Raw genomic sequence first — 26682 nt, forward strand, 5'->3', positions numbered from 1 at the left:
TTCCTTTACTCAAAATACTACTTAAGATTCTTGGGAAAAAAAAGAAGACAGAGGAACACTGTATGCCAAGATAACTTTTATAGTAGCACTAAAACAATTTTGTAGTTCCTTTTTCTACTCATGTGGTCATAGATAGTAGCTGTTCTGTGCCTCCTAGGAGCAAATCATTGTACCCTGCATTTTGTTCCAAGCATCCCCAAAGTCCTTTGGTTCAGTGTAGCTGCTGAGTGTTTCTGCAGGAATAAGTTACTGAAAGCTACCAGTAAAAATCCATCAAACAGGCTTTGCTTTAATTTCTCTGTTCTATTTAAGTGTTAGCAAGAAAATCATCAAAAATTCCTAAAATCCCTTTTCAAAATCAGTGTATTAATCTCGCATATGCTCATATTTGCCATTTACAAATACATTCAGTTACAGATTAAAACCAAAAGCAGTTTGTTTATCCTCTTTTTCCTCTTCTGCTTAGTGGATTACAGTATGAACCTTGATTCGGCAGTAGCTGAGACTGGAAATCTCATTAGTGTGTATTACTATAATGAGTATTTCTTTAATGCTATTAGAAATTTTAATTACAAGACATTTTGTAGTGTGAGGAAAATGTCTGCTCGTATTGGATACGGGCTTAAAGACATAGCTTTTAATGCTTTATGTAAACACATTTATATCCAGCGCCAGCAGAATGCATTAAAATATGTGACAGAAGAGTGGTCTCAAATTGAATATGAGTTACTACGAGAGCGAGGTTTGTGGGGTCCTCCCATTGGTTCCCATCTTGACAAGTGGATGTTGGAGATGACTGAGGGGCCCTGCCGAATGAGGAAGAAGATGGTGCGCAATGACATGTTTTACACTCAGTATCCCTACATGCCTGAAGCTGAGCAGGAAACAAACTTGCTGGTAAGTAATTCCAGATTTTGTTGTGAGAAATTTTATGACCTGTTGTAAAATAAACTTTTTTTTTTCCTTATTTTTTCCCCCAAAGTGGCTCTTAAGATGCATATTTTATTCTGTTGGCTTACCAGCATAGCTGTAAGCCCTAGATGATTGGTAAGGTCTGGTTGTACTTCACAGTATGTTTAGGGAATGGACTAGACCTCTCACAACTCAGTATGGAGGGAGATTGAGGCATCTGCCTGTTGCAAGATATGATGTAGCGTGCTTCTTTTGCTGGTGAGCAGCAGTGGCATCATCACTAGCAAAAAGAAGCCACAAAATGTCGTACTTACGGATGGGAGATTTGTTTCAATTTCTAGTTCTAAAGAGCATTTAAAACATATCTGAAGAAAAATGCAAAAACCAAGCAGGCCTCTGGGCATTGGTTTGGGTGTGCTTTCACTGAAAATCTGTGACTATGAACATGGGCCACTTAGGCAGAAATGCACATAATCTTTGACAGCCTGGCAATTAGTTTCTGTTTGCTTTTAAGGAAGGGAACATGCAAGATATTTTTTTTTTTCTCTAATCAAGAATGAGTGCTAAGGTACTTAAGATGTGTGAACAAAAAACATTATATAGCCAACATTACACTATTAGGTATATTTGTCTACTTGCAATGTGACTCAGAATAGCTTTAGTGACTGACAGTGCACACAATGGAGAACATCATGCCTTCTTATCGAAAGTGTTCTTTTTCTGATGCATATACTTAATGCCCTGTTTTCAGTCTGACCTCTCAAGTAAACTTCCTGAGACAGCTGATGATACCATTCCTCAAAAGGTAAAGAAACAAATACACTGACTGAAAGAATGTCAAATAAATACAACTTTTTTTTTGTTTCTCCTGCATGTTGGGCAATCTTAACAAGGCTTCTACATTTGGCTTTCAACTTGCTCTTTCAGTGTGTATTTCCAGGCCTAAAGATGTTGTTTTCAGTATTCACATTAGAGGATTTCACTGTGCTCTCCTCAGCCTTCACCTAAATACAACTTTCTGTAGCTCTTCCCTTCTTTGCTGCTCACTAACAGGCTGTGTTGGGCTGTGCTGTCACTGTTCTCACTGTGTACAGAGTTGTGGCTTGGGGTCTAAACTAATCGTCGATGGAAAATGTTTAGTAATGGGCAACATGATTTGTGGGAGAACTGCTAGGAAAATGAATGTTTAAAAGGGTCTGCTGAGCAGGTTTTTCTTTCTCCTTTTTGACCGTGGGCTGAAAGATCTATTTTTGTTAGCACTAAGGTCAGTCTTCTTACCTTCAAGTCTTAGTTTTTATTAATGATATTTATCCTTTGTTTCAAAATATGAATTCTAGCTTAAAAATAACAGAATTGTTTAAAATCGGCTGCTCTGCGGACGTTTCCATGTTACACTGCTTCTCTTTTAAATAACATTCACAGTCTTGCCCATCACTAAGTATAGCGCGTGATATACGTACTCACTCCTTTTTAAATACATTCAACAATAAGCTAATACAAATAAATGAAAGCAATTATTATGTAGAATATGAAATATAAATTGTATCTGTTTCCCTTTCCTTATATTAATAGGGACAGTCTGGATTTTTCATTCTGGAGTACACGTCAGTTGTTACCACTGAAGTGTTAAAGGAGCAAAGGCTCAGTTGAGCATAAGTCTGCAGATTAAATCACAGTACCTTACATCTTTGAGTTCTGAGGCAGCCAATTTGACCCGAAGTAATGAATCTCCATGTTGCCCATCTTAATCACTTAGTCATTCCAAGTATCTACTTGTAATAGAGCTAACTTTAAGGGTCCTTTAGTTTCCCACTGCATAGTTGTACAGATAAACAACAAGAAAAAAAATAATCCAAAAATTGCAGTTTATGTATTTCCAGTTATTACTACAGAAGTGAACAAGTTACATACATAATTGAAATGGCAGTTGATATTCTGCCATAGCTCATAATTTCAAGCACTGGACTGTGATTATCCCAATATAATTTCAAAAATAATGGGAAATTATGCTACAAAATAAAAACTTTTATTTATGAAGAGCTGAATGTATTCACAGACTGAGCTTTCTAGAGGTGTTGGGTTAAGCAGTTCTTGTAGAAGAAAACTTTTGACCGAAGTATAAATTCAGTGTGTTTTCTTCCACTCAGGTGCAGCAGTTTGTTTTAATTTGAGAGCAGGCTCTGTAATAGCTCTTATCCCTGCTTACCTCCACAATGATGTTTCTGGCAATGTCCTCATTTAGCTGCTACTTTGATTTCTAGTATTACCTTTGTAATTAAATGAAGAACCTAAGAATTAACATGCTAAACAAAAAATCAGCACTGTGCCACCATTGTAGTGAAATGCAGTGTTATCCATTGTGGTTACAGATGATTCTTGATGAATTCTAAATTGATCCTTTTATGCGTTTCATGACGACCTTCAAAATATGTATTAATGAAAGAAAAAACTGAAGTTGTTAATTTTTGAGCCTTAAATTCAGGTCCCCATCTCTTTCACTTTCATCAGTTTTACTTATTTCTTTTGTTGAGTTTATTCACACCACTGTCTAGTTTTGCAGCTGGCTGTCTTAGTGAATGAGCTGCACATGCTGCAGGGAGTACTGAGAGGGTAGAAAATATCCATTTGATTCATCAAGCTTCAGCAAAAGTATCCCACCTGTCTTTTGTGACGGCTGTTGTTTGTTACCTAATAGCCATGCTCAGTACTCCCCGTGTGTAGATTTAGCAGCAGGCATTTCCACAAACCTGCTGTTAATTCAGTGGCTGAATAGCTCCCCTGTAAATCAGGTTGGATCCAGGGTGGAGTCCCTGTTTTCATATGTTTTGGTGTACCACTGCACATGCACAGAGCACATAGTAGGCATGCTCTATGCTACACACTGTGTCCCTGAAATGTGTGAGAAGAGTTGAATGACTAAGTGACTGTGTTCAATTATTTCTAAGAAACCTGCTCGCTACCGAAGGGCTATAAGTTATGACAGTAAGGAGTACTACATGCGCCTGGCATCTGGAAACCCAACCATCTTCCAGGACACCATAGAGGAAAACACAGTGGGTGAAACCACTCAGCAGGAGCCAGAACATGGGGAGGACACAATTGCGAGAGTCAAAGGTTAGATCGCTTCTTCTGTCCTGACCCATTTTCTTTAAATTTGTTTGCCTTTATACTTGCCATTGCATTTGCACTGAGATAAACATGTTGGACTCTGTTTTCTGCCTTAGCATTGGATCAGCAATTTTAAACTTGGTTTTTCATGGTGATCTTTTAATTCTCATTTTTTAAATTTTATCTTAATTCTTCTTTTCTAGGCCTAGTGAAGCCTCCCCTGAAACGGTCTCGCTCTGCTCCTGATGGAGGAGATGATGAGAACCAGGAACAGTCACAAGATCAAATTGTTGAGGGCAGTTCGATTGATGAAGAGGAGAAAACTGACAATACAACTTTGCTTCGACTTCTTGAAGAAGGAGAGAAGGTATTGTGTACTGCAAACAAACAGTGTTTACTATATTGGAATTTCTGCATTGAATGTTTCAAGCAGAAATAAACATCCTAAATGCCTTTCCTGATCTACAGCTACATCTGTTTCATATTCCATCAGCTTCTTCTTGTAGCACCTTTGATAAGAAATGTGTGCTTCAATTCAAATGCTGTACTGGAAACTTTTTTTTTTTTTTAACTACCTGCCTGCTAAGGAAAATCAAACCTGTCTAGAATTGAGTCATAGAATCATAGAATCACCAAGGTTTGAAAAGATCTCCAACATCATCCAGTCCAACTGTCCACTGACACCTCCCCACTTAACCATGTCCTTCAGTATAATATCCAAACATTTCTTGAACACCTCCCTGGGTAGCTCATTTCAGCACCTGATTACCCTTTCAGAGAGAAATTTTTCCTGACCTCCAACCTGAATCTCCCCTGTTGCAACTTGAGGCCATTCCCTCTATTCTTATTGCTAGTAATGTGGGGAGAAGAGGCTGACTCCCACCTCACCACAGCCTCTTTTCGGGAAGTAGTAGAGGGCTGTAATGTCTCGACTGCTCGACTGAGCTTCCTCTTCTCCAGATGAAACAGTCCCTGTTACCTTAGCTGCTCATCATAAGACTTCTCTTACAGCTATCTTCTGCTTACCTGATTGGCACAGTGAGCTGAGAGAGGAAGTGAAAATATAAATACTCTACAAACTGATCAGTTGTCCTCATCAATAGAATGAAAATTCTGGACATTGAATATTTTATCCCCAAGAATAGCGTTAAAAGGCTGCTCTGGTTATTTCATAGTTCCATCATGTCTGAAGTATGTCAGTAAATCTGCCATCAGTCAAGTTGATTACAGCTTGTAGAAGATGCCCGTTATACAATATGTGTATAAGTTAGTAAACTTACCGATCTATATCATACAGTGGAAACTTCCTTTAAACTACCTTCCCAATTGTGGATTGCTAAGGTTATGTTTTTCTCAAATGAGCAGGCAAAATAGCAAATTTTTTACTTTATCTGTGCATAACAAAGCAGTGTCTAGGACTGGTTCTAACAGTGCAATGATCTGCATCTCAGCTTGATGACCTACTTTTGCTAAATGCCTGTTTTTCATTCCAGATTCAGCATATGTACCGCTGTGCTCGGGTTCAGGGCCTTGACACTAGTGAAGGGCTGCTCCTCTTTGGCAAAGAGCATTTCTATGTAATTGATGGATTTACCATGACAGCCACCAGAGAAATACGGGACATTGAGACGTTGCCTCCAAAGTGAGTGAATGAATAAAGAGTTTCATCAGTCTTTAGTAGGCAAACAGCAGATATTTAATGAGATTTTTTGAGAGGTTGACTACAAAATAATGTCAAAATTGCTGAAGATCTCAGGAGCAGTTGCTTCTGTGTTCTCAAAATACTGAGTGTGATGTGGTTTATTGTGAAACAAGTTCTTCCTATGCCTGAACTCTCATATGAATGAAAAGAATGATTCTTAAAACACGTCTCTTTTAATCACTTTCCTGTTTATGTTCATTTACAGGATGCATGAGCCAATCATACCAAGGGGGGCAAGGCAGGGGCCAAGTCAACTCAAAAGAACGTGCAGCATTTTTGCATATGAAGATATTAAGGAAGTACATAAAAGGAGATACCTTTTGCAGGTAACTTGGGCACAGATCCTTATTTGGCAAGTGAGAGCTATTCATTGTGTTGAAATAGAAATCTAATTACTTGATCTGTTTGGTCTGCTGTGACTTAGTTAATTGGGTGAATTAATGGATTTTGGTGTTCTGAAAATACATCAGCTGTCCACACTAAGCAAAGTGTGCGCTGCAATGATTTTGTGTCATGTATAGCTCAACACAGCCAAACTGGCTTGCTTCAAACCTTTGTAGGTGACAAGCAGATTTGCTAGCAGTGACCTGTTTGTCTCATTTGCTTTCAGCCAATTGCAATTGAAGTTTTCTCAGGAGATGGACGAAACTATCTTCTAGCTTTCCAAAAAGGAGTCCGAAATAAAGTTTATCAGAGGTATTGTAAAGTAACTTAAGTTGGAATATTTAATGCGACTATTTGCAAGTATCTGTCTTGAGTCATATTTGAGCCTGCAACGTTCTGCTAACAAGATTGCAAGTGATTGGTGTGAGACAGTTCATAATTCTGTGGCAAACAAAGTGTGTCATCAAAGAGCCACTAGGAAGCGCTAATGCCTGTATGCTAAACTTGCAGCATGTGGTCAGTATGAGAGCTGTGGCAGCAAGTGTGGGCGTAGGGAAAGAAGGGATGTTCTGGTTTTGTTGAAGATGTTACGCAGCTGCTCAGAACAAAATAATTGTACCAGATATGTTCATTTCTAAGAAGAGATGCCTTCATCAGGCACATTAATGGTAATCTCTTTTTAACTGCTGGTGCAGGTTTTTGGCTGTGGTGCCATCTCTAACTGACAGTTCGGAGTCAGTGTCTGGACAGAGGCCAAACACCAGTGTAGAACAAGGGTAAGCATTGCCATTCCTCATAAGCTCTTTATCTCCTTGGTTTCAAATCAGTGATGCTTACCTTAAGGTCCAGATGGACCTAGGTGTACCTGCATAAACTTCTGTTTGTAACTGGGCAACGCCAAATAAATACTGATTTTATACTTCACTTCCTTTAAATGTTCTTTTATCACTGACACCTTTGGTATGTATTCCTACAAATAAATACATATTTTCAAAATTAATGTTATTGATACATTCAGAAAGAACTGAAGTTCCAAAACTGTTTGGCTTCTCTGGGTTGTTAGATATTTTCCTCAGTAGTGGGCTGTCAGGTACGTTTGAATGTGCGCTGAATTGCATGCATGATGTGCATTGTTTTAACAATCTGTGCTCAGAAATAAAATGTGCACTGCTAAAGCAAAAAGGAATGAAATCCATTCTGCCTAATTGTAGAAATTTGTAAGTTTTGGTCTCGACATTTTGAGTCATCTTGTGAAGATGCAACTCAAATTCTATTGGTAAATCAAAAAATGTACTTTCTTTTTCTAACTAGGTCTGGCTTGCTTAGCACTTTAGTGGGAGAAAAATCTGTTACTCAAAGATGGGAAGTAAGTGTCATATTTTTTTATATTACATATTTTGTAGTGATATATACTTAGTACACCTGCATCTTATGAACAGGTGGAATATACTGCTTCAGAAAAAGTATCTCGGTACTTTAACTGTTTATATTTCATGCTCAAATTATATTTCATTTTGGGTATATTTCATCATCGAGTACTAAATGATTCTCTCATTAAAAATAATATAAATAGAGTTTGGACACTGTAATACTGAATTAAGTTTCCTATGTTTGGAGAGATATAATGTAAGCACCTGAGAAGTCTGACAGCTCAGTAAATTGTGAGCTGAGGTCTTTAAAGCTCTGTTATGTCTTCCTTCAGAGAGGAGAAATCAGTAACTTCCAGTACCTGATGCACTTAAACACCCTGGCGGGCCGATCCTACAATGATCTCATGCAGTACCCTGTCTTTCCCTGGGTCCTTGCAGACTACGATTCAGAGGTAAATAAAATTTCCTATCAGTCTAATAGTAATTCGATTCAGAAGTAAATAAAATATCCTATCAGTCTAATAGTAATTTTTTTTATGTGTTTGAGTCTTGTGAGTATTACAGTTGGGTTGCCCTACCTTCTTAAATCCAAGGTGTATCCTTATTGCCTTTTTTCATTTTCATTTGTATTGTAATGTTTAGCCTGTGTAGCCAGTGGGTAGGATACTAGAGGGGCTCAGCAGCCCCATGCAGGAAGGCCCTTACCTGTGCTGATTATGGGTGCTAATTGTCAGGTGAATAGCTGCATGTTCAGTTTGTTCTAAGGCAGTTGCATCTCCTTTGTGTATCAGCATGCAAGCGTGCAGCAGTAAGTTTTTGCATTAGCTTTCTGAAGTATTTCTTGAAGGATGTTGTGTCCAAAATGAAAGCATGTGTTTTTAAAATTGATTTGATGTTTGTTTTATTTTTAAAGGAGTTGGATCTTACAAATCCCAAGACATTCAGAAACCTGGCAAAGCCCATGGGAGCTCAAACAGAGGACAGGTTGGCCCAGTACAAGAAACGATACAAAGACTGGGAAGATCCCAATGGTAAGAAATGATACATGCTGCAGGAAGAGGAGAGAGGCTCGAGCCTGCCACAGTTCAGTACAATGTTGTGGATTTTAATTACATGACCCAAGACTTCCAGTGGTGCATGTGCTGAGCCCTACCACGGGTCTTTTAGGGACCTATGAAGCAATATTAAATTAGAAGCAAAGGAATATTGTTATATTTGTTGATTTTTAAATCTGACCAGCATGTGTCTATATATAAAAATAATAAAACACTTCAACCATGTCTGAAGGCTAGAAATGGGCAAGTACAGAGGAAACACACATCCAGTTGTCTCTTGTTAACTAGTATAGTTTGAGTGCTACTGAAAGGCAGTAAGTTGTACAGAGGAATGGGCATACCTCTGCAGTAGCAGCAGTTCAGCTTTTTCATTTCTGAGTTTAATGTATGTTTTCCTGCTCAGGAAGTAGCAGTTTTCTTTCTACTATCCAAAAAAAATACCAAGTGTTATTTTATCTGTACAAAATCTGTAGCCAGAAATTCTGAGAACTGTTTCTCCCCAAGCCTTATTTCCAGAGTAATCAAAAAGAATGGAAGTAAACAAATGTTCCATCAGCAGAAATCACCATAGCTGTGTTGGAATGCTTCAAGCATTTTAAACTTAAATAAATAAATAAACCATGTGGTTTGCTGGGCTCAAGAGTGAAAGTTACAAGTGCCAATTTTAAATCTGTCCACAATCACAGAGTAAATACAAGGCAGCAGTAGTTAGTACACTCACCAGTAATTGCTTTACCTAACTGCCTTATTTCTTCTGTGTGCATGATGTTTAATTTTCTGCAGGTGAAACTCCAGCGTATCATTACGGGACCCACTATTCATCTGCCATGATAGTGGCTTCCTATCTTGTCCGGATGGAGCCTTTTACACAGATTTTCTTACGACTACAGGTAAAAAGTATAAGGTCTCACTTCCTATATTGCTTTCCTGCTGTACATTTGAGATCTACATGAGAAAATGAGATCGGTCTGCTTTGTTCTCATAAAACATGTTAAAAAAAAAAATTATCAGTGGAGGGATTGCAGATTGGATTGGTCCAAAAATCTTTGAGGTTACTTAATAGAAGATGCAATGGAACTCTCATTTCTTCATGGAGTGCTTTGAAAAAATGTATGAACAAAATAGTACCAGGTAGAAACCAAAGATGAGTTTGCTGTGAACAAAATTACATTCTTCATCAAGCTTTGTTAGTCCGCTGTTGAAAGAGTTGTATGCCAGTTCCTTTACACCTTCACACAAAATTAATGCTTCTATTGCAGGAGTTTGTTACTGGGTGTTAAAATAACCAAACTTTGCAGAGCCTGGATTTTTTGGCAGATTGAGAGAGAGCTGGGGTCATAATAGTACGTTTCCATTATTGTCCTAGATGGAAGTGATCAAGCAAAGAAAAATGTGTTTCCTTTGGGTTGATGTTTCCTCAGACTAAAATATGAAGTAGGATTGAGTGTGTTTCTTAACATTCTAAAGATTTCTATTTTGATGCCTCATGTATGTGTGCTGTGTGTTCTGGTTCTCCTTCTCTCAGCCAAGGTACTCTGGTGGTCTGATCTGATGGTTCTCCCTTTGTCCTTCAGGGCGGTCACTTTGACCTGGCAGACCGAATGTTTCACAGCGTGCGAGAGGCCTGGTACTCAGCATCAAAGCACAACATGGCAGATGTGAAGGAGCTCATCCCAGAATTTTTCTACCTCCCTGAGTTTTTGCTCAATTCCAACAATTTTGATCTCGGTAAGCAAAAACAGCTGATAGCATTGCTACCACTGTGAGCATGCTGCCAGGTAGTCTGACATAAGACAAGCTCATCAGGTAGGAAGAATATGATGCACTTGACTGCATAAGGAAAGGATAAATGGCTCCATGTTTGTATAATATTTTTTAAAGTTTGAATGATACAGAGCTCGCTGGTCATCAGTAAGAATATAGCAGGAGTTACTATTTATTTTGGGATGCCTTGTTCATCTTATGAAGCTGATGAAGAATCATTGCTAAGGAAGACATCTAACTACCCAAAAAGTTCTTTGCTTGCATTAGGATGGGTTGGTTGGTTTGATGATTTTTAAGTTTTAATGATTTTTAGTTAAACCATTTTGAAACACTCAAATAATCAAGTTTTACCTGGAGTTCTCTGGTTTCCTTTGTTCTCTATGTGATACGTTACTCCATTGTGTTATATATCATCTTCCTTAGTGTTTTCAGGCTTTGCACATCTTTTTGACAGTTTTCACTTTTAGGACTTCATCTTTAACTGTTTCTACAGGTTTTGTTGAAATGTGGCTCTTAGTTTGTGCAACAGTAATTACTTAACAAGAGTCTAATTTCATATACATCGACCATAGGAGATGACTATTCTCTGTAATGTATGTTGCGTTTAACTGTGTTTTGGAGTTATTTCATACTTTTTGTTTTCCCTTTCTATTTCCTTGCTATGTAAGAAATGTAGGACACTACTTGTACTGCTTGTACACTTCTGTAAACTTGGAAGCTTGCTGGTGTTACTCTGAGCTAGTAGAAAGTGTGGATTGTCTCTCAGCAACAGATGACAACACAGGAATGTAACTGAGAAGTCTCAACAAATAGGTTTTTAGTAGTCTAAACACACCAGCATTAAATATTCAGAATGAGAAGTGAGCTCTGAAACCCAGATGACTGTGTGTGACCAGACTGTGCCCAGGACATTGAACACTGTCCTTGGGTGTGAAGCTTTTGGCACACAGCTGTTAGTTCATTAGTGTCAGTACTTGAATAGTTAGCTTGTACTTTTGTGTAGCTATTCTCATGCATAAAACAACATTACAGTTGTTTCACACAGACTGTTTCTGTTTTAAAGAAAACAGATCTGTAGCCCAAAAGCTGTTTCACCAAGGCTTGTCAGTGCAGTTTGCTGATAAGCCATCAAGTACCGGGATTTATTTTCCTTCAAAATACACCCAGCTGACATGTCTGCTGCTATATACACGCTAAACAGAAATTTTTTCCTCTCTAAAATTCAAGCTGTTGCATTTACTCGGTTTTATGTCAAGAGTAAGTACTAGCACAGAAGTTGAGAAAGGATGAGAAACGTGCCTCAGTGCAACGATGGCTCTAGCTGCCAGCTCCACATCTTCTTGGGTATCAGCTGTTTCAGTGCAAGCTGTGTCAGCAGAACTCTGAAAACAGTATTGTCATCTTCAAAAACCTTAGTGAGGAATGTTTGAGTGATTCCTATTTTTCTGTTCCTGCAAGATATCATATATGAACAGCTAAGCTGGAAATCTTAAGGTTTTATTGCTTGACCTTTAAAGATCAGGCAATATTTAAATGAAAAGTCTGAAAGATGTTTCCTTGTAAGAGAAAGATGTTGGATTTTGTTGTTGTTGATTTTAAAAAGCAGTGCTGTTGCTATGTGATTTCAATGCTTATCTCCAAATTCTTTAATTTGTTTTATAGGTTGCAAACAAAATGGCACTAAACTTGGAGATGTAATACTCCCTCCGTGGGCAAAAGGAGACCCTCGTGAGTTTATCAGAGTTCACCGGGAGGTAATCTGAGTTTTAATGGCAATAGAAAATGTCAGTTGTGCCTTTATGCTGCAAATTAAACGTGACTTGATTCATGCAGTCACTGCTGCTATCTGGTCCATGAGTTCTGAGCTGATGGCTATTTGTTACGAATAGCTGCAGACTTGGCATTTCCTTCTCTTCCTTTTTGGCTGGAGAGTAAATTGAGGCAGGAGACAATGAGAAAGCTTTAAATGAGAAAGCTTTATCAAAACATATTAAGAATATGTCAATGTATCCTGCTTTTTTCTTTATGGCACATGTAGTAGACTCTACTGGTGACTGACAAGGCTGATTTCAATGCATGTTCTTTGGATTTCAGGCTCTGGAATGTGACTTTGTGAGTGCACATCTGCATGAGTGGATTGACTTGATCTTTGGCTATAAACAACAAGGTCCTGCTGCAGTAGAAGCTGTAAATGTCTTTCACCATCTCTTCTATGAGGGGCAAGTGGATATATATAACATCAACGATCCATTGAAAGAGACAGCTACTATAGGATTCATTAATAACTTTGGACAGATACCAAAGCAGGTACACTATTTACAGGATTTCTATTTGCCAGATGACATGAGGGCTGAAACATATTGAAACGGAAGGGGAAAATGTTTGAGGAGTTAAACTTCTTGAGAATGTTTATATTTGTCCAGTGATGTGCAATAATCCATTTCTGCAACCAAAAAAGAATTTGGGCTTTGCTCACAAGAAGGGAAATGTCTTTTTTTTTCTTCTGTTTTGCACTCATAAAATAAAGGTTAAAAGAATTATGACATCACTGCTCAACTTAAAAAAGAAAAACAGTATTGAAAAAAATGCGTATGTTGCTGCTGAAAATGTAACACTTGATGTGTTAGAGGGGATCAGTGAAAGTGCCATTTTCCTGTGATAAGATGATTTCTATAATAACTCTTAAAAAAAAAAAGTAAAATAAAATGATGTGCTCTCTCTCACACTATTAGACCAGCCGTGTGGGGGTGTGGTGTGGTGCAGGAAGGGCTGAGGCAAGCAGTCCTGCTGTTACCCTTCATACCCATTGCTGTGGTGTGGGCAATAGAAACATTTGTGCATCCTCACAGCCCAACTACCACAGATTTATGTATGTATGTTCCCTGTACTTTGAATACGCTAGTAGGTAAAGAAAATAACTATCAGCCTTGGAATTGCAGCCCTTCTTTTAGTATTTCTATAACTTCATTGTCAAAGAAGGTGAAATTTTACAAGATATGGGCAAAGATTTATATTTGTAAGTTAGGTAGTGTAAATACGTAGCACTTGCCATCAAAATGTTCATAATGAATTTACCATCTGACAAACCTCTGTGTAGAAGCTGTGAAAAATTGTTTGCTTACGTATCACTGCTGGATTCTGTATTATTTGCTGAAGTCTTACCAAAATGTTTGCAGCAAACTGTTAGCGGATGCCAAGCAGCGAATCTGTGAATGCAGTTGACAGTTAAGTAGTGTTCGCTGACTGCTGATCTATAGAATTTTTAGAATGTGAATGAAACACTGCTGATTTTTTTCAGCTTGTGCTCCTGTAAACATGTAATTTCTTGATGAATTTCAGCTCTTCAAAAAGCCACACCCTCCGAAGCGCGTTCGAAGTCGATTGAATGGGGAGGCTGCAGGAACCTCAGTGCCCCCTGGTTCCAATAGTGACAAGATTTTTTTCCATCATTTGGACAACCTGCGGCCATCTCTTGCACCAGTGAAAGGTAAAACCACAATATTTGGAGCATTTTTTCCATCTTTTATTTAGCTTTTTTGCCTGATATTCATAATGTTTGTACTTTGGAGAGAGACAAATTAAGGATAGTCTGGTGCTGTAAGGTTGTTTTTACTTTCCTTAAGGTATATTTTGGAAAGTGGCAAATCTGTGCCAATTTAGATTTTTTTAAATTTTTTTTTAAAGAGAGGGATGGAATTGAGTTCAAGCATTTCTTGAAATTTGGACAAGAAGTGTTTGAAGGAAATTCCAGAAATATTGAAAGATACTCAGAAGTCTGTTTCCAAGCCCACAAAGAACTTCCTTTTTGCCATTTGCTGTCAAAGAGGGATTATTACAATTTACTTTTTTTCTCAATGCAAAAAATGCTGCGAATGTTGGCAGGAAGGGATATTGGTAGCTGTGCTGAGGCCAGAGGAGTAAGTTAGGAGTTAATCTCTGACACTGGGGTGAATAAAAGTTAACTGTCAGCAAAGCAGGTAAATGCTATACAGTATTTTCTTTCTTAATAGATTAAATGAATTGGTGCGTATCATGGAGAGAAAAGGATGTACCGTTCCACAGAACATAGCAGGGCTATACTCTAGGATAGGAAACAAAAAGGCGTTGATCAGTATTTGCAAAAGTTGATTAAAAAACAACAAATAAATCACTGGTCAGGAATGCAACCTGTGGAAACGTGGCCAAGACGTTGGCATTAATACAAAAAATATACTTCCAATTGTGCTGAAAATTGCACAATGACTTTTAATGCCCAGAAGCATCAAAGGGATTGCATCTGTGCCTTGTTTGGCTTGAAAGACCTCTCCTGCAGCACTGCAAGTGGGACCAGAGCAATAGTTTAAGCAATGCAAATTTTTTTTTTTTTTTTGTGGAGCACCAGGTATTTAATTGGATTGCACAGTATCAGTCTTTTTTCATCAGTAAAAGATAACTGTATCTTCCTTTTTAGAACTCAAGGAGCCTGTGGGGCAGATTGTGTGTACCGATAAAGGCATTCTGGCAGTTGAGCAGAATAAGGTTCTCATCCCACCTACATGGAATAAAACTTTTGCCTGGGGCTATGCAGACCTCAGCTGTAGACTGGGTACCTACGAGTCAGACAAGGTTTGTTACCTGAAATTCATTTCAGTGCTCAATGTGCCAAAAGAAATAACTATTTAATACTGGAAGTAATCTAAAGATGGAAACATAGTTTGCATATGAATTGGTAATATTTTTTGTGCTGTAAGTCTTATTTCTCCCTTTTCAGTTTTCTTCACCAGAATGTGAGCAGAATAACATAAGCCAATTCATAGTAACTTTGAACAAGACTGCATAAAAGAAAACCCAACATAAATGAATTAAATCATGTAATTAAATTTCATCTCTTGTGTGAACACATCTTATGGCAGAGGCATCTTATGGCAGAGGGTGGGATTATTTATATTTGAGAAAAACACATTAAAAAACAGGGCAGCAGCAAAATCTGCTGATTGGTTCTGTTTGAAGGATGACACTTGAGCTTTGATATTTTTTCATACCTAACTCTAATCCTGAAACTAATCCATTTCTGTTTTCTTTATTTCCAGGCAGTAATTGTTTATGAATGTTTGTCAGAGTGGGGTCAGATACTGTGTGCCATTTGTCCCAACCCCAAGCTGGTTATCACTGGGGGAACAAGCACAGCGGTGTGTGTGTGGGAAATGGGCATCTCCAAAGAAAAAGCTAAAGCCCTCACATTGAAACAGGTAAAATACAACAAAGATGTCAATTAGGGAAATGATGTTCCAAGATCAAAGAAAGTTTGTAAGCTTTGAAACTGAGTTAAGTAGACCTGGAAATCTGAATAGTCCCAGTAATGATCTATGCTGAAAACAGGCAAAATGTATCATAAAAATTAAATCATTTTGAGGATTGTTGACCATGTGGAGCTTGTTGTGGAGATGGGAAATAGTATAGCATGTGCTCTCTCTCTCTCAACTGCAGCATGTTTCTTCTGTCTTTTGTTTTGCAGGCATTACTGGGTCATACTGACACCGTCACATGCTTAACAGCATCACTAGCTTATCACATAATTGTGAGTGGCTCACGGGATCGCACCTGCATCATCTGGGATTTGAATAAGCTCTCATTTCTTACACAGCTTCGAGGTCACAGGGCTCCAGTTTCTGCACTCTGTATAAATGAATTAACGGTAAGAAGCAAACATCCAAGTGTAGTTGGAGTGTTAGCAAGAATCTGGAATTGTTAAACTGAAGAAAAACAAATTAGGCTCTTGCATTGGTTTGGGGAAACTCGTGTAATTCACACTGAAACTTATTACCTGGTTTAGGGAATAAGATGTAATGAGAAGAGGAGGGTAGTAAGAGACACAGTTTGTTAGCTGCTCATCCAGTTGTTGTAATGTTGCTGGTGTTTTAAACCATAGCTACTGCTGCCCCTCTGCACTAGATGAAAGGACTGTCTCTTACCCTTTTCCCAATAAGAAAGGAATCATATGAACATTAATGTAGCATGTGTCAGTGAAAAAGATTGGAGGTTTGAGCTGAGTAATAAATCTGGGAATGGAAGGTACTTAAAATATGCTGTAGGATTGGTGAAAAATGAAGGAATTGAGCTACTTATTAAAGGCTATAAATTCAGCAGACAGGTTGTTACTAAGTCTGCTTTTCTGTGTACAGTCTTAAAAAAAAGTATATCATCCTACAGTTTTATTTAGATCTCAAACTCAACCTGAACAGGAGTTACTGCAAAATCCCTGCTGCACTCATAAGAATGGTTCGGGTTGGAAGGGACCTTTAAGATCATCTAGTTCCAGCCCTCCTGCTGTAGGCAGGGACACCTCCCTCTAGACCAGGTTGCTTGGAGCCCCATCTAGCCTGGTCTTGAATGCTTCTATTGAGGGGGGGCCCTCACAGCCTTGGTGGGCAACCTGTTCCAGTGTCTCACAACTCTCACATAAATAATTTCTTCCTAATATCTAGTCTAAATTTACCATCTTCCAGTTTAAAAACATTTCACCTCATCCTCTTGCTACTGCCTTTATAAACAGTACCTCCCCAGCTTTCCTGTAGGCCTTCTTCAGATAGTAGAGGGCTACTGCAACGTCCCCTCAGGGCTTTCTGTTCTCTAGGCTGAAGAAGCCCCAGCTCTCTCAGCCTGTCCTCATAGGGAGGGTGCTTCAGCCCTCTGATCACCTTCATCAGCCTCCTCGGGACCTGCTCCAATAGCTCCATGTCCTCCTTGTGTGTGGGAGCCTAAAACTGGATGCAGTAATCCGGGTGCAATCTCATGAGAGTAGAGAGGCAGAATCACCTCTGTCAACCTGCTGGTCATGCTTCTCTTTTAGCAGCCCAGGAAATGGTTGGCCTTCTGGTCTGCCAAGTACACATAGCCAGCTCATGTTGAATCCTTCATTAATTGATGCTCCCAAATCCTTCTTCTCAGGGCTGCTCTCAAATCTGTATCTGTGCTTGGGATAACAGACCTATGCAAATAAACCTGTCTTATGTTTTTGCTGAAACAGAACATGAAATTTGTTTTCACATATGGAGTTGTTACTTGTATTTTCAGGGGGATATTGTATCGTGTGCTGGCACTTACATTCATGTATGGAGTATCAATGGCAGCCCCACTGCAAGCGTGAACACTTTCACTGGTCGAAGCCAGCAAATCATGTGTTGTTTTGTGTCTGAGATGAATGAGTGGGATACCCAGAATGTCATTGTGACAGGACATTCAGATGGAGTTGTACGGGTACGTACTTAAAACCACTGCTTAGAAAAATAAGTTTATGCCTTTGTAATAGATAAGTAAATTCTGTCTAACGCAGCATCCTAGCTGGTACTGAAAGCAGTACTGCTGTTCTGGGGTGCTTCATTATATATAGTACTTCAACCATTTCTTGCTCACTGGCTTCTATGCCTGGAATTTGTACCTTTTGTTCTCTGCATTTGTTCTGCGCACTTCCAGGCAAATCATTTTGCTGCCTGGAAAGAAAAAGAGAAAAAAGAAGGAAAAAGAAAAAAGAGCATCTCTGTTCACTGCCAGTCCAACCTGGCTTTCATTATTTTGCCATGTGCGTGCCTGCATCTGTCTTAACCAGAGTCTGCTGGTCAGATTGCAGTATGGAGTGGATTTTTTATTTGAACAGCTGAAGCGTTCAATAATAACAAACAAGGCTTGTTCAGCTGTCATTCAGGCATGTATGTAGTTGACCTCCTATGCCCCTTGGAAGAAAAAAAGAAAAGTGACCTACCTGTTGTGCTGCTGGTGTGATTGTACAGTTCTAATAATGCTTCTTAACTCTAGCAGTAGCTAGGAAGAAAGCTAAGAGTTCCATATATGCCAATTTGCTTGTCCCCTGTCCCTCCAGTTCTGGCGGATGGAGTTTTTGCAAGTACCAGAAACACCGGCTCCAGAGCCTGCAGAGGTGCTGGAAATGCAAGAGGATTGCCAGGAAGCACAAATAGGTACATATCCTACCCACAGTTTGGTATTTGCCTTTTATCTGATTTCCTGTTTACATAGGTAAAGTTCTGTGGTTCTGCAGTGCAGAAAATGATATTAGCGTTTTCTCTCAGTGGAGAGTAGTCATCGGTTGGACATAATGAAGTGCCTGAGTTCTCATTTACCACTTACTTCACTTAGCGTTATTTCATACTGCTGTGAGTGAGGAAAACCATGGCCATCCTTGCTTTTGTTCTGTGAGGAGTAGATTCCTTCCTGTGGTTGCTTCTGCTGTCAGTGAACCTAATGGATACTAGCATTGTCCAAAAGCTATGTGTTTCTCTATTTTGAAATAAAATGATAGCCTAACAGCAGAGTTAACAACCTGATGTTCTACCAGTGGAATTTTACTCAAGCAGTGCTGGCCAGACCATAGTGTTTTCTGTGGTCTGAGGAATTTGGTCTGTGGTTGATGGGCATTTGCTTTACTCATCTCATTTTCCTTTTTTCATCTTCATGTTGAAGATATGATCTAAATTTAGATGTGGATACTATGATAGTCATAAGATGCTTTTAATTGCACAGCTCGGCTTTTCTCTAAGAAATTATAAATGTATTGAACTGTAGTGTTTTCCCATCATGTTAAGCCTGTTGATAACATCTGCCGCATGTGTTTTAGTTGTCCCAAGACTCAGCATTGCTGACTGTTCACCGCTTCCCTGAGTGACAGGAGGAATTCTTAAGTTTTTTTATTTCTCATTAACTTGAACATTTTTGAAAGCTGTACTCACTGTGCCTTTCCCATCCTACCTCAGAACAACTATTATAGGAACTACCTCCATTGCAGAAGTGATGAAAAATGTGATGATTCCTGCTGGTGTTTACTGTGGTGAGAGTTGGATCTCTGCAAAGGTTCTGAGATTCCCACATATAATTTCCCTTTAGACTTGCCATGGTGGCACCTGTTGGGTTGTAGGCAGTGTAGCAGCAGGAAAGGTAGAAAGCTCTGCCCATAAGCCGTCCTGCTTAGGATGTTCTCTTTTCTGTTGCGTGAATCCAGGACGGGAAGCCCATGAAGAAGACAGCAGTGACTCTGATGCAGATGATCCATGCATTGGCCAAGATACAAAACTGCAGGAGAGCCAAAGTCAACCAGGCAGCACCAGCCACAGACCGAGGTCAGCCTCAAACAGAGTGGCAGCGGCATGGTCAGCAGACAGTGGCTCAGATGACTCCAGGCGTTGGTCAGACCAGCTCAGCTTGGATGAGAAAGATGGCTTTATCTTTGTGAATTATTCTGAAGGACAAGCAAAAATACACCCCCATGCTCAGGTTAACCACCTGCACCCCAGCTATGCTGAAGCACGGCACTACAGCAAGCTTAAACCAGGTAAAAGAAGTTGAGTACGCTTCCTTGGCTGGATAAATTTGCTGTTAGCACTGACCCAGAAGGCATTATCTCTGCAGCTTTGAGGAGTGATGGCTGATAAATTCAAAAGCCATTGGTGAGAAGCTTCTGTGTTGAGGTGTTGCACATTGTTTGAGTTTTTCCTGAGAAATGATGATGGGTTTACCCTGCTGGCAGCTAATCTGCTCGCTCACTGTTGCTGCAATGGGATGGGAGGAGAGAATAGGAAGAGCAAAAGGACAAAAGCACAAAAACTCAAAGGTCGAGCTAAGGGTAGTCTACTAAGCAAACTAAAGAGGAAGATAAAAGCTAAAAACAAGTGATGCAAAGGCTCTCACCACCTCCTGCCAGCAGACTGTTGTGCAGCCAGTTTTGGAGTGAACAGCTTCCTTAATCAGAAAGTGCCCTTCCTTCAGTTTGGTTGCTGAGTATGATGCTGTATATGACATGGAATGTACTTTGGTCAGTTGAGGTCAGCTGTCCAGATTGTGTTACTTCTGAGTTTCTTGCACACCTTCAGCCTACTTACTGGTGGGTGAGGAAGAGAATACCTGCTGATATTCAGTGCCAACTCCACTCTGTTTGTCAGTGTTCTCTGCATGTCAGATGCATTTGGTGAAATGCAGGACTCTCTGCTTTGCATTGCATTTTTTCCTTCATTGGATGCGTTGGAGAGCAGTTGAGAGTGTATTTTCCCTGAATGGGAAGTGAGTCTCTGAGAGTTATCAGCATCTGGAGAGATTAAGATGTTTCCTTTCAACAAATGGATGCACATGGGTATTTTGGGGAGGGAGGAGGATTTAGAAATGAGAATGAGCAGATTTGTTTTTTCCCTTCTCTCCTTCCTGTGCTCTTCTAGGATACCGATGGGAGCGTCAGTTGGTGTTTAGGAGCAAACTAACTATGCACACAGCATTTGATCGCAAAGATAACGCACATCCAGCAGAAATCACCGCACTCGGCATCTCCAAGTGAGTAGCTCACAGGTGATCACACAGTGCATTTTTTCAGTGTTGTCAAAGGATGCAGACACAGTTCTTCGCATAATGCTGTTTTGTGTTCGCTTTTTTTGTTTAGAGAACAGGCTGGTATCTTGGTCATAAAAACATTATTAAATATTCTGACATCTAAAATCAGCCATTGCTGTCTCTGCCTTACTGGGCCAGAATTGTCAGGAGAATGCTTTTACTTTTTTCCTACAGGGATCACAGCAGAATTCTCATTGGGGATGGCCGTGGCCGAGTGTTCAGCTGGTCTGTGAGTGATCAGCCGGGCCGGTCAGCAGCCGACCACTGGGTGAAGGACGAGGGAGGAGACAGCTGCTCAGGTTGTGCAGTCCGATTCTCGCTCACAGAGAGGCGTCACCACTGCAGGAACTGTGGGCAGCTCTTCTGTCAGAAGTAAGCTAGCACCAGCCTCCTTTACGTTCTTTCCCATAGAGAAATTCAGGCTATTGCATACCACTGATCCCTACAAACAGACTGAGATTTCCTCTCCCTTATCAAAACAGAACTGATTAAAAAAACAAAAAAAACCAACCAAACAAAAAGAAACCAAACCATCAGTGCTGTAAAAATTTCCAGGGGAGAGTTGGAAAAAGCAGACACGCTCCTTTATATAAACAGTGAAGCTGTCAGCTTAACATAGGTGTCAACTGAGGTTGAAATCAAGAAATGAATTATAGACAAATTAACATAGCAAAGGAGAATATATTTATTTTTCAGCAAGTAGTTTATCTTATCAGTCTACAAACATAACACGGTCTGTCAAAATTTGTTTGGATGGTGTTGAAGTGTTTGAAGTCACAATGATAATTTCCACATCTGGGAAGAAAATAGTGAGGCTGTGGGAGGACAAGTGTTCACGGTGGTGTTTTCCTCTTTAGGTGCAGTCGGTTTCAGTCTGAAATCAAACGTCTGAAGATTTCGTCACCGGTCAGAGTCTGCCAGAACTGTTTCTACAACTTGCAGCATGAGCGGGGCTTAGAGGAAGGGCCCAGGAATTGACAAGATGGTGGTAAATGGAGACCCTGTACAGTCCTGCTGTCACCCTGAGAACTAATGTGAGCATTGTGCTGCGATCAGAAGGGAGTAGAATACTGTCTGTTTACACTTAAGTTTATACTGCATTTTAAGCACTGAAAGAATAAGGGATCATTGAATTGATTTGTGTTGATGGAAGGTGTGTGATGAGATGAGCGGCACATTGAAGTGAAGAGCAAGGCCCAGGAAGACATGGTTAATAACTACAGATACAGTAGAACTGTCAACCCCTATCTCGCTGTTGACATGGCTATGAAGAAAACCCTCACTTATCCTAAACACCAGTTCTTGTCTTGTTTTTGTAGAGCTAGTCATCTGTACTGGGGTGGGGGGGTGGGAGGGAAGGGAAGGCTTTTTAGAAGATAGTTGTAAATCTGCCTTCTTCGCAAGCAACTGTGTATATTGTAAATAGGTATAATGGCCTTTTTATCTAAATATGAACCTAACTGCCTGTTACATGGGACTTCAGATTAACGACTATACTTTGTGTGGCATCTTTCTCATCTATCAACTTAAATATGAATGTTTAAATAACAACAACAACAAAAACCAACAGAAAACTCAAAGGCATTATGTGTATTTCTGTTAAAAATCCAGTCTGTGCACGTTCATTCTTTCAGTTGCCCACAGTATCTTAATTTAAATAAGGCTATTCATGGAATTACATGGATTTTTTTCAAAAGAAAACTTTTTTTGAGAATAGGACTTGGAGTATTTTATTCTAGCTGTAAGATAACCAGGAACTAAATTGTAAACTTTGGTTGCATTTTATACCAAAACTATTTACCGCCTCAGTGTTGTTCATATTTAACAAGGCCTGTTTTATACATATGTCAGAGCTGCAGTTTTGTTAATTACTTAGTGTTCATTAGCAGCTGATTCATGCAGTGCAAGAACCAGCTTTTACCTTCTTTAAGTCAATAGCAATTGGCTTGCATACAGGTACAGAATGAATTTCCTGTGCATAGAATTTTACCACTGTTGTCCTGTAGCTTGTTTGCAAAAAAGAAAAAAAGAAAAAAGAAAAAAAAAAAGAAAAAAAAAAAAAAAAAGGAAACAAACCCCAAACATTTGGAACAATGTAGTTGCTCTGGAACGGGTTAGTGCTTGTTCTGCCAGAGATGCTTGTAAGAGCTGTCTCCTTGTGTCAGCAAACAGCATGACCCTGGGGACAGTGCTAGGTTTTCATTACAGTTTTTATGTTTTAAAATGAATTGCAGTATTTTTTTACTACTCTGTCACTTCTTTTGCACTACATGTGGGATGAAGTAGAGACATGGACATCCATCCGCTGGGATTGGAACACACACACCACACAGGCCCGTGGACTACTTTCCGAAGGAGGTTTTGACAGTGGGTTTGTTTGTTTGTTTTAAATATGTGTGTATATATTTTGTAAATGTGTGACAAACTGGTCTAGATCTAGGTATGTTCACATTGGGTTCTTCAAAACAACAGAAGATAGGCAGCCCCACCTTTGCTCTGCAGAACATCAGTGTGTGTGTTTGGCTGCAGATGGGGAGGTTGCCTTGCACTAGCTTTGGCTTTGGGCAGACTCTGTCCCCAGGAAGAAGATGGTTGAAGCTGTTGTTGGAATTGCAGTGTGGGAAATGCTGGCCCCTCTGTGGCAGTGGGTCCCTGTACCTTGGAGGCACACTCGTCTTCTCTTGGTTGGACCTTCTAGATCCATTTGTTAATCCTAACCACTTACTCTCTACCCTGGTATCACATGTTTATGCACTGAAGGTTAAATATGTATTTTGACACGTTTGTTTATTAAGTATGTGCTGGTCTGTAAAATGAGAAATTCCTGTTCTGGTATGTATACTAGATCCCCAAATGAGCAGAAAGGCTTTTCTAGAGCCCTTGCACACTGTTGAGTAAATGCAGGTTTGTTTAGGTTAGCTGACCCAAATAGATCCCTTTGGATCCAAACTGTGATAAGTAGCTGCGTTGCATGGCTCCCTTGGCAGATTTATTATTGAAAATAGAAGGGGGGGGGAAGCCCTCAGTAAATGTGCATGGAGTGCTGGAATATCTATATTCAGATGTTCTCTAAGGTTGCCTTGACCCTTCCCAAAATGATGCGAAGCCAGCATAGTTCAGGTGATATGCTGGTGGCCTACATGTTTCCCGTTTGAAGAGAAGGCTCTTTTAACAACCATTAAATGCTTTTAAGTCCTCAGAGATTCTCCCCTCTTGCCTCCAGCTTTCAAAACGAAACCGGATTTAGGGAATAGTTCTGTTCCATGAATGGATTCCAATTAAACCCTAATCAAAACAGGGCTTCTGTCAGTAACTTTGGTATAACCTGAACATTAAAAGTGAGATCTGGCATGTATTACTAACGTGGGCTCATGAAGACTGTGCGCCGTCAGTGATGATGTAGTTGGCCATTGTTTGGCTATGCAGGCACATGGCACCAGTGTCCATCTGTGCTTTTTACCTTTGGCAGCCTACTAAAATCAGGATCGCTATTCCTTACCAAGTCTAGTGTAGAGGCCCACATTTGCATTTTGCAAACCAATAACCACAGCCTTCTGACTTAATCCCTCAGTTGCACTATTCCAAAACCACATTTGTGCTGGTAGGAGGTGGAGGGGAAAGAACCCCGCCTGCTCGTATTTCCTCTGGCAGCTGGTGCTGTGGGCAACTGCTTCGTTCACTTGGGAGTGGTTTTTTCATTCAAGCTTCTAATGCAAAGACTTGCTTTGTTTTCCATGTAAAAATGGGTTGCGCAAAAATATGCTCATGTACACTAACATCGGTAGACTGTATTCTCTGCAAGTACCTCACATGTCTTCTCCTGCCTTGTTCTTTGTAGTATACTTACTCATGTACTCTTAACATTCGTATGTAGTGTGCAACTGTAATGTCATGCTTATGAGAGGGGGCTGGCTGCCTCCAGCCCACAGTCATCAGTTCAATAGCAGAACACTTTAGATAAGTTATTTTGCACTTTCTTATGTATAAAATTGGTAGATACTTATATTTGCTTTGTATCATTTAAAGATTCCTTTTGTTTCGGTAAATGAACTGTGTATAAAATATTTATGCAGTCGAAACTGTTTTTAGACAGTATTTTTAATTTCAGCAAGTTTGGTTACTTGTTGCATGACTATTAACACAGCTGACTTTTTGTGTCAGTGCAATGTATATTTTTTTTGTCCTGTTATTAACTTGTAAGCCCTAGTTAAATGGCCATTTATTTGTACAGCATCGGGAGTAAATTGAAGATAACTGGCTAAGACTGGAGTGTGGAATTTTGTACTATATTGCAGAATCCAATATCTGTTTTTTGGTGGTTACGTAAAAGGCCTGACGATTTACTATCTAGTGTGCAATCTGTGATATCTGAATGTTCATTGTATATTTGTCTCCAATGCAAAAAGTTAGAGTAACACAGTTACAATACATGATTAAATGCAATAGTTCAGGTACTTAAGTATTTTTTTCATTTCAAATAAATACCTGCTATTTACCACCAAAAAGCTGTTTTGCATTTGTTGGAGATAAGCAACATTTGCAGCGGAATAAACGTTTTTAAAATGGGAGTGGTAGCTGATGAGTACCATGTTTCTTTATCCTTCAGACAAGTAAACTTATTGCTTGATATCATTTTGCTTTCTGAACCCAGGTACAGTCATCTGCAGCGATGCAATGTGAAATTGTCCATCTTTAATTATTACTTTTTTTTTTTTCTTTCTGTTTTGCTTTAAGAGTGTCACTGTAGAGAGTGGGAAGCCAGCAGTGTTGACAGTGTTTAGAAGAATAAGCTGTACTGATGCAGAGAAGGCAGACAGTAAAGAATAACCTAAGTCACGTTCCGTAAGGACATTTCAAGAGGAGGAAGTATTGAAAACTTAAATCACCTTTTCCAAGGAGAGAGGACAGCTGCTAGAGCAGGATTTGACCTTATCTGGTGAGACACAGCTTAAGATCCCCAAACGATGAAATATTTCACTAATGCTTGGAATCATGAAATTATTACAGTTGGAGAATACCTCTAAGAGATAATCATGTCCAACCTCCAACCCCTCACCACCATGCCTGCTTCAGCAACTTTGTATAATTTTTTCTAACTTGGTTTTGCTGAAGAAGGTGGGATTTCATTGTGATGGTTACTTGCATGGCAATGCTGGTTTCTAACAGTTTTTCTCCAGTTAAAAAACAGGCTTTGTTGCAGCTGGACCTGCCATGTTCCTTGGCTGATTAACACCAGAACTCACACTGCATTCTTAATGCTTGTCAGTAAGTGATTTCTTTAGCTGTAAGATAAAAGTACCTTCAAGCGATGTTATTAACCATCTGTACTTACTGCATTCAGAACAAACTGATTTCACAAAAACTTTGTGGGGTGGGAAAGGGATGTTTAGAGTGTATTTAAGTGTGCTTTGGGGTTGTAGTTAGCCCAGCTACTCTGGTGCCACAAAGCAGGTCACAAAAGAGCTTCAACAGAGAGCACCTTGAGCCAGTAGAGCACTCTGGAGTCAGGGTGCTGGGTCTGGGGTTGTCAAGCAAAAATGCCCTCTTACCTGCAGCTCCAGGCTGGTCTGTGCAGCAGAACCATTTGCTGTATGGGTAATTCAGCATTTTCTTCTCACTGGCAAAAATGCACTAGCCTTCTTCATAGATCCTTACCACGTTAAGTTAGCAAACTTGTGCTCAGTTTCATGTAGTGTACTGGATGATATGAAGAACCTCTAGTTTTAGTGCCATTAGTAATTTTCATAACTTTTTTTCCATCTCTCCGATACATGTTCCCACTGATTCAGTTTTTATAGCCAGTGACCATGCCTTGTTTCAGGAGCAGCCTCCATTTTGTTTCTTGTTGTAGGAGATTCATTCTTTTGAAACTTTGCCAATGGCAGTGTGATAACTTGGTCAAACCTGCTCATAGGTAAAGCTTTGCAGCTGAAAGACTTTGGCTTGGAGACGTCTGCCTACGTGTTTCTTCCCGCTTCTCTCAGTAATGCAACAGAACAAACAGTGATGGAGTGGACAGGTA

The 26682-nt window shown here is 39.6% G+C and overlaps 1 protein-coding gene across 9 annotated transcripts in view; it reads left to right on the top strand.

Annotated features, from left to right (window-relative positions):
- WDFY3 (WD repeat and FYVE domain containing 3) overlaps positions 1-25165 on the top strand; it is a 127505-nt gene extending 102340 nt beyond the window's left edge. For 6 of the 9 annotated variants that reach the window (XM_015861628.3, XM_085545156.1, XM_015861631.3 and 3 more), the window contains 25 exons: positions 670-897; positions 1664-1717; positions 3858-4026; positions 4224-4387; positions 5514-5662; positions 5928-6048; positions 6333-6418; positions 6802-6882; positions 7418-7472; positions 7809-7928; positions 8390-8507; positions 9315-9421; positions 10106-10259; positions 11958-12049; positions 12390-12602; positions 13635-13782; positions 14746-14900; positions 15365-15523; positions 15790-15969; positions 17349-17531; positions 18151-18247; positions 19285-19614; positions 20492-20603; positions 20835-21032; positions 21518-25165. In XM_015861628.3, the coding sequence (XP_015717114.1) occupies positions 670-897; positions 1664-1717; positions 3858-4026; positions 4224-4387; positions 5514-5662; positions 5928-6048; positions 6333-6418; positions 6802-6882; positions 7418-7472; positions 7809-7928; positions 8390-8507; positions 9315-9421; positions 10106-10259; positions 11958-12049; positions 12390-12602; positions 13635-13782; positions 14746-14900; positions 15365-15523; positions 15790-15969; positions 17349-17531; positions 18151-18247; positions 19285-19614; positions 20492-20603; positions 20835-21032; positions 21518-21638 (3594 nt within the window). In that variant the 3' untranslated portion in view covers positions 21639-25165. The remainder of the gene's footprint in view (positions 1-669; positions 898-1663; positions 1718-3857; positions 4027-4223; positions 4388-5513; positions 5663-5927; positions 6049-6332; positions 6419-6801; positions 6883-7417; positions 7473-7808; positions 7929-8389; positions 8508-9314; positions 9422-10105; positions 10260-11957; positions 12050-12389; positions 12603-13634; positions 13783-14745; positions 14901-15364; positions 15524-15789; positions 15970-17348; positions 17532-18150; positions 18248-19284; positions 19615-20491; positions 20604-20834; positions 21033-21517) is intronic. The other 3 variants (XM_015861632.3, XM_015861633.3, XM_085545159.1) reach the window with 1 other exon arrangement.
- Positions 25166-26682: the final 1517 nt, after the last annotated feature.

The sequence above is a fragment of the Coturnix japonica genome, chromosome 4, assembly GCF_054131305.1.
Source record: "Coturnix japonica strain WE chromosome 4, WE-NBRP24, whole genome shotgun sequence".
Taxonomy (NCBI): Eukaryota; Metazoa; Chordata; class Aves; order Galliformes; family Phasianidae; genus Coturnix; species Coturnix japonica.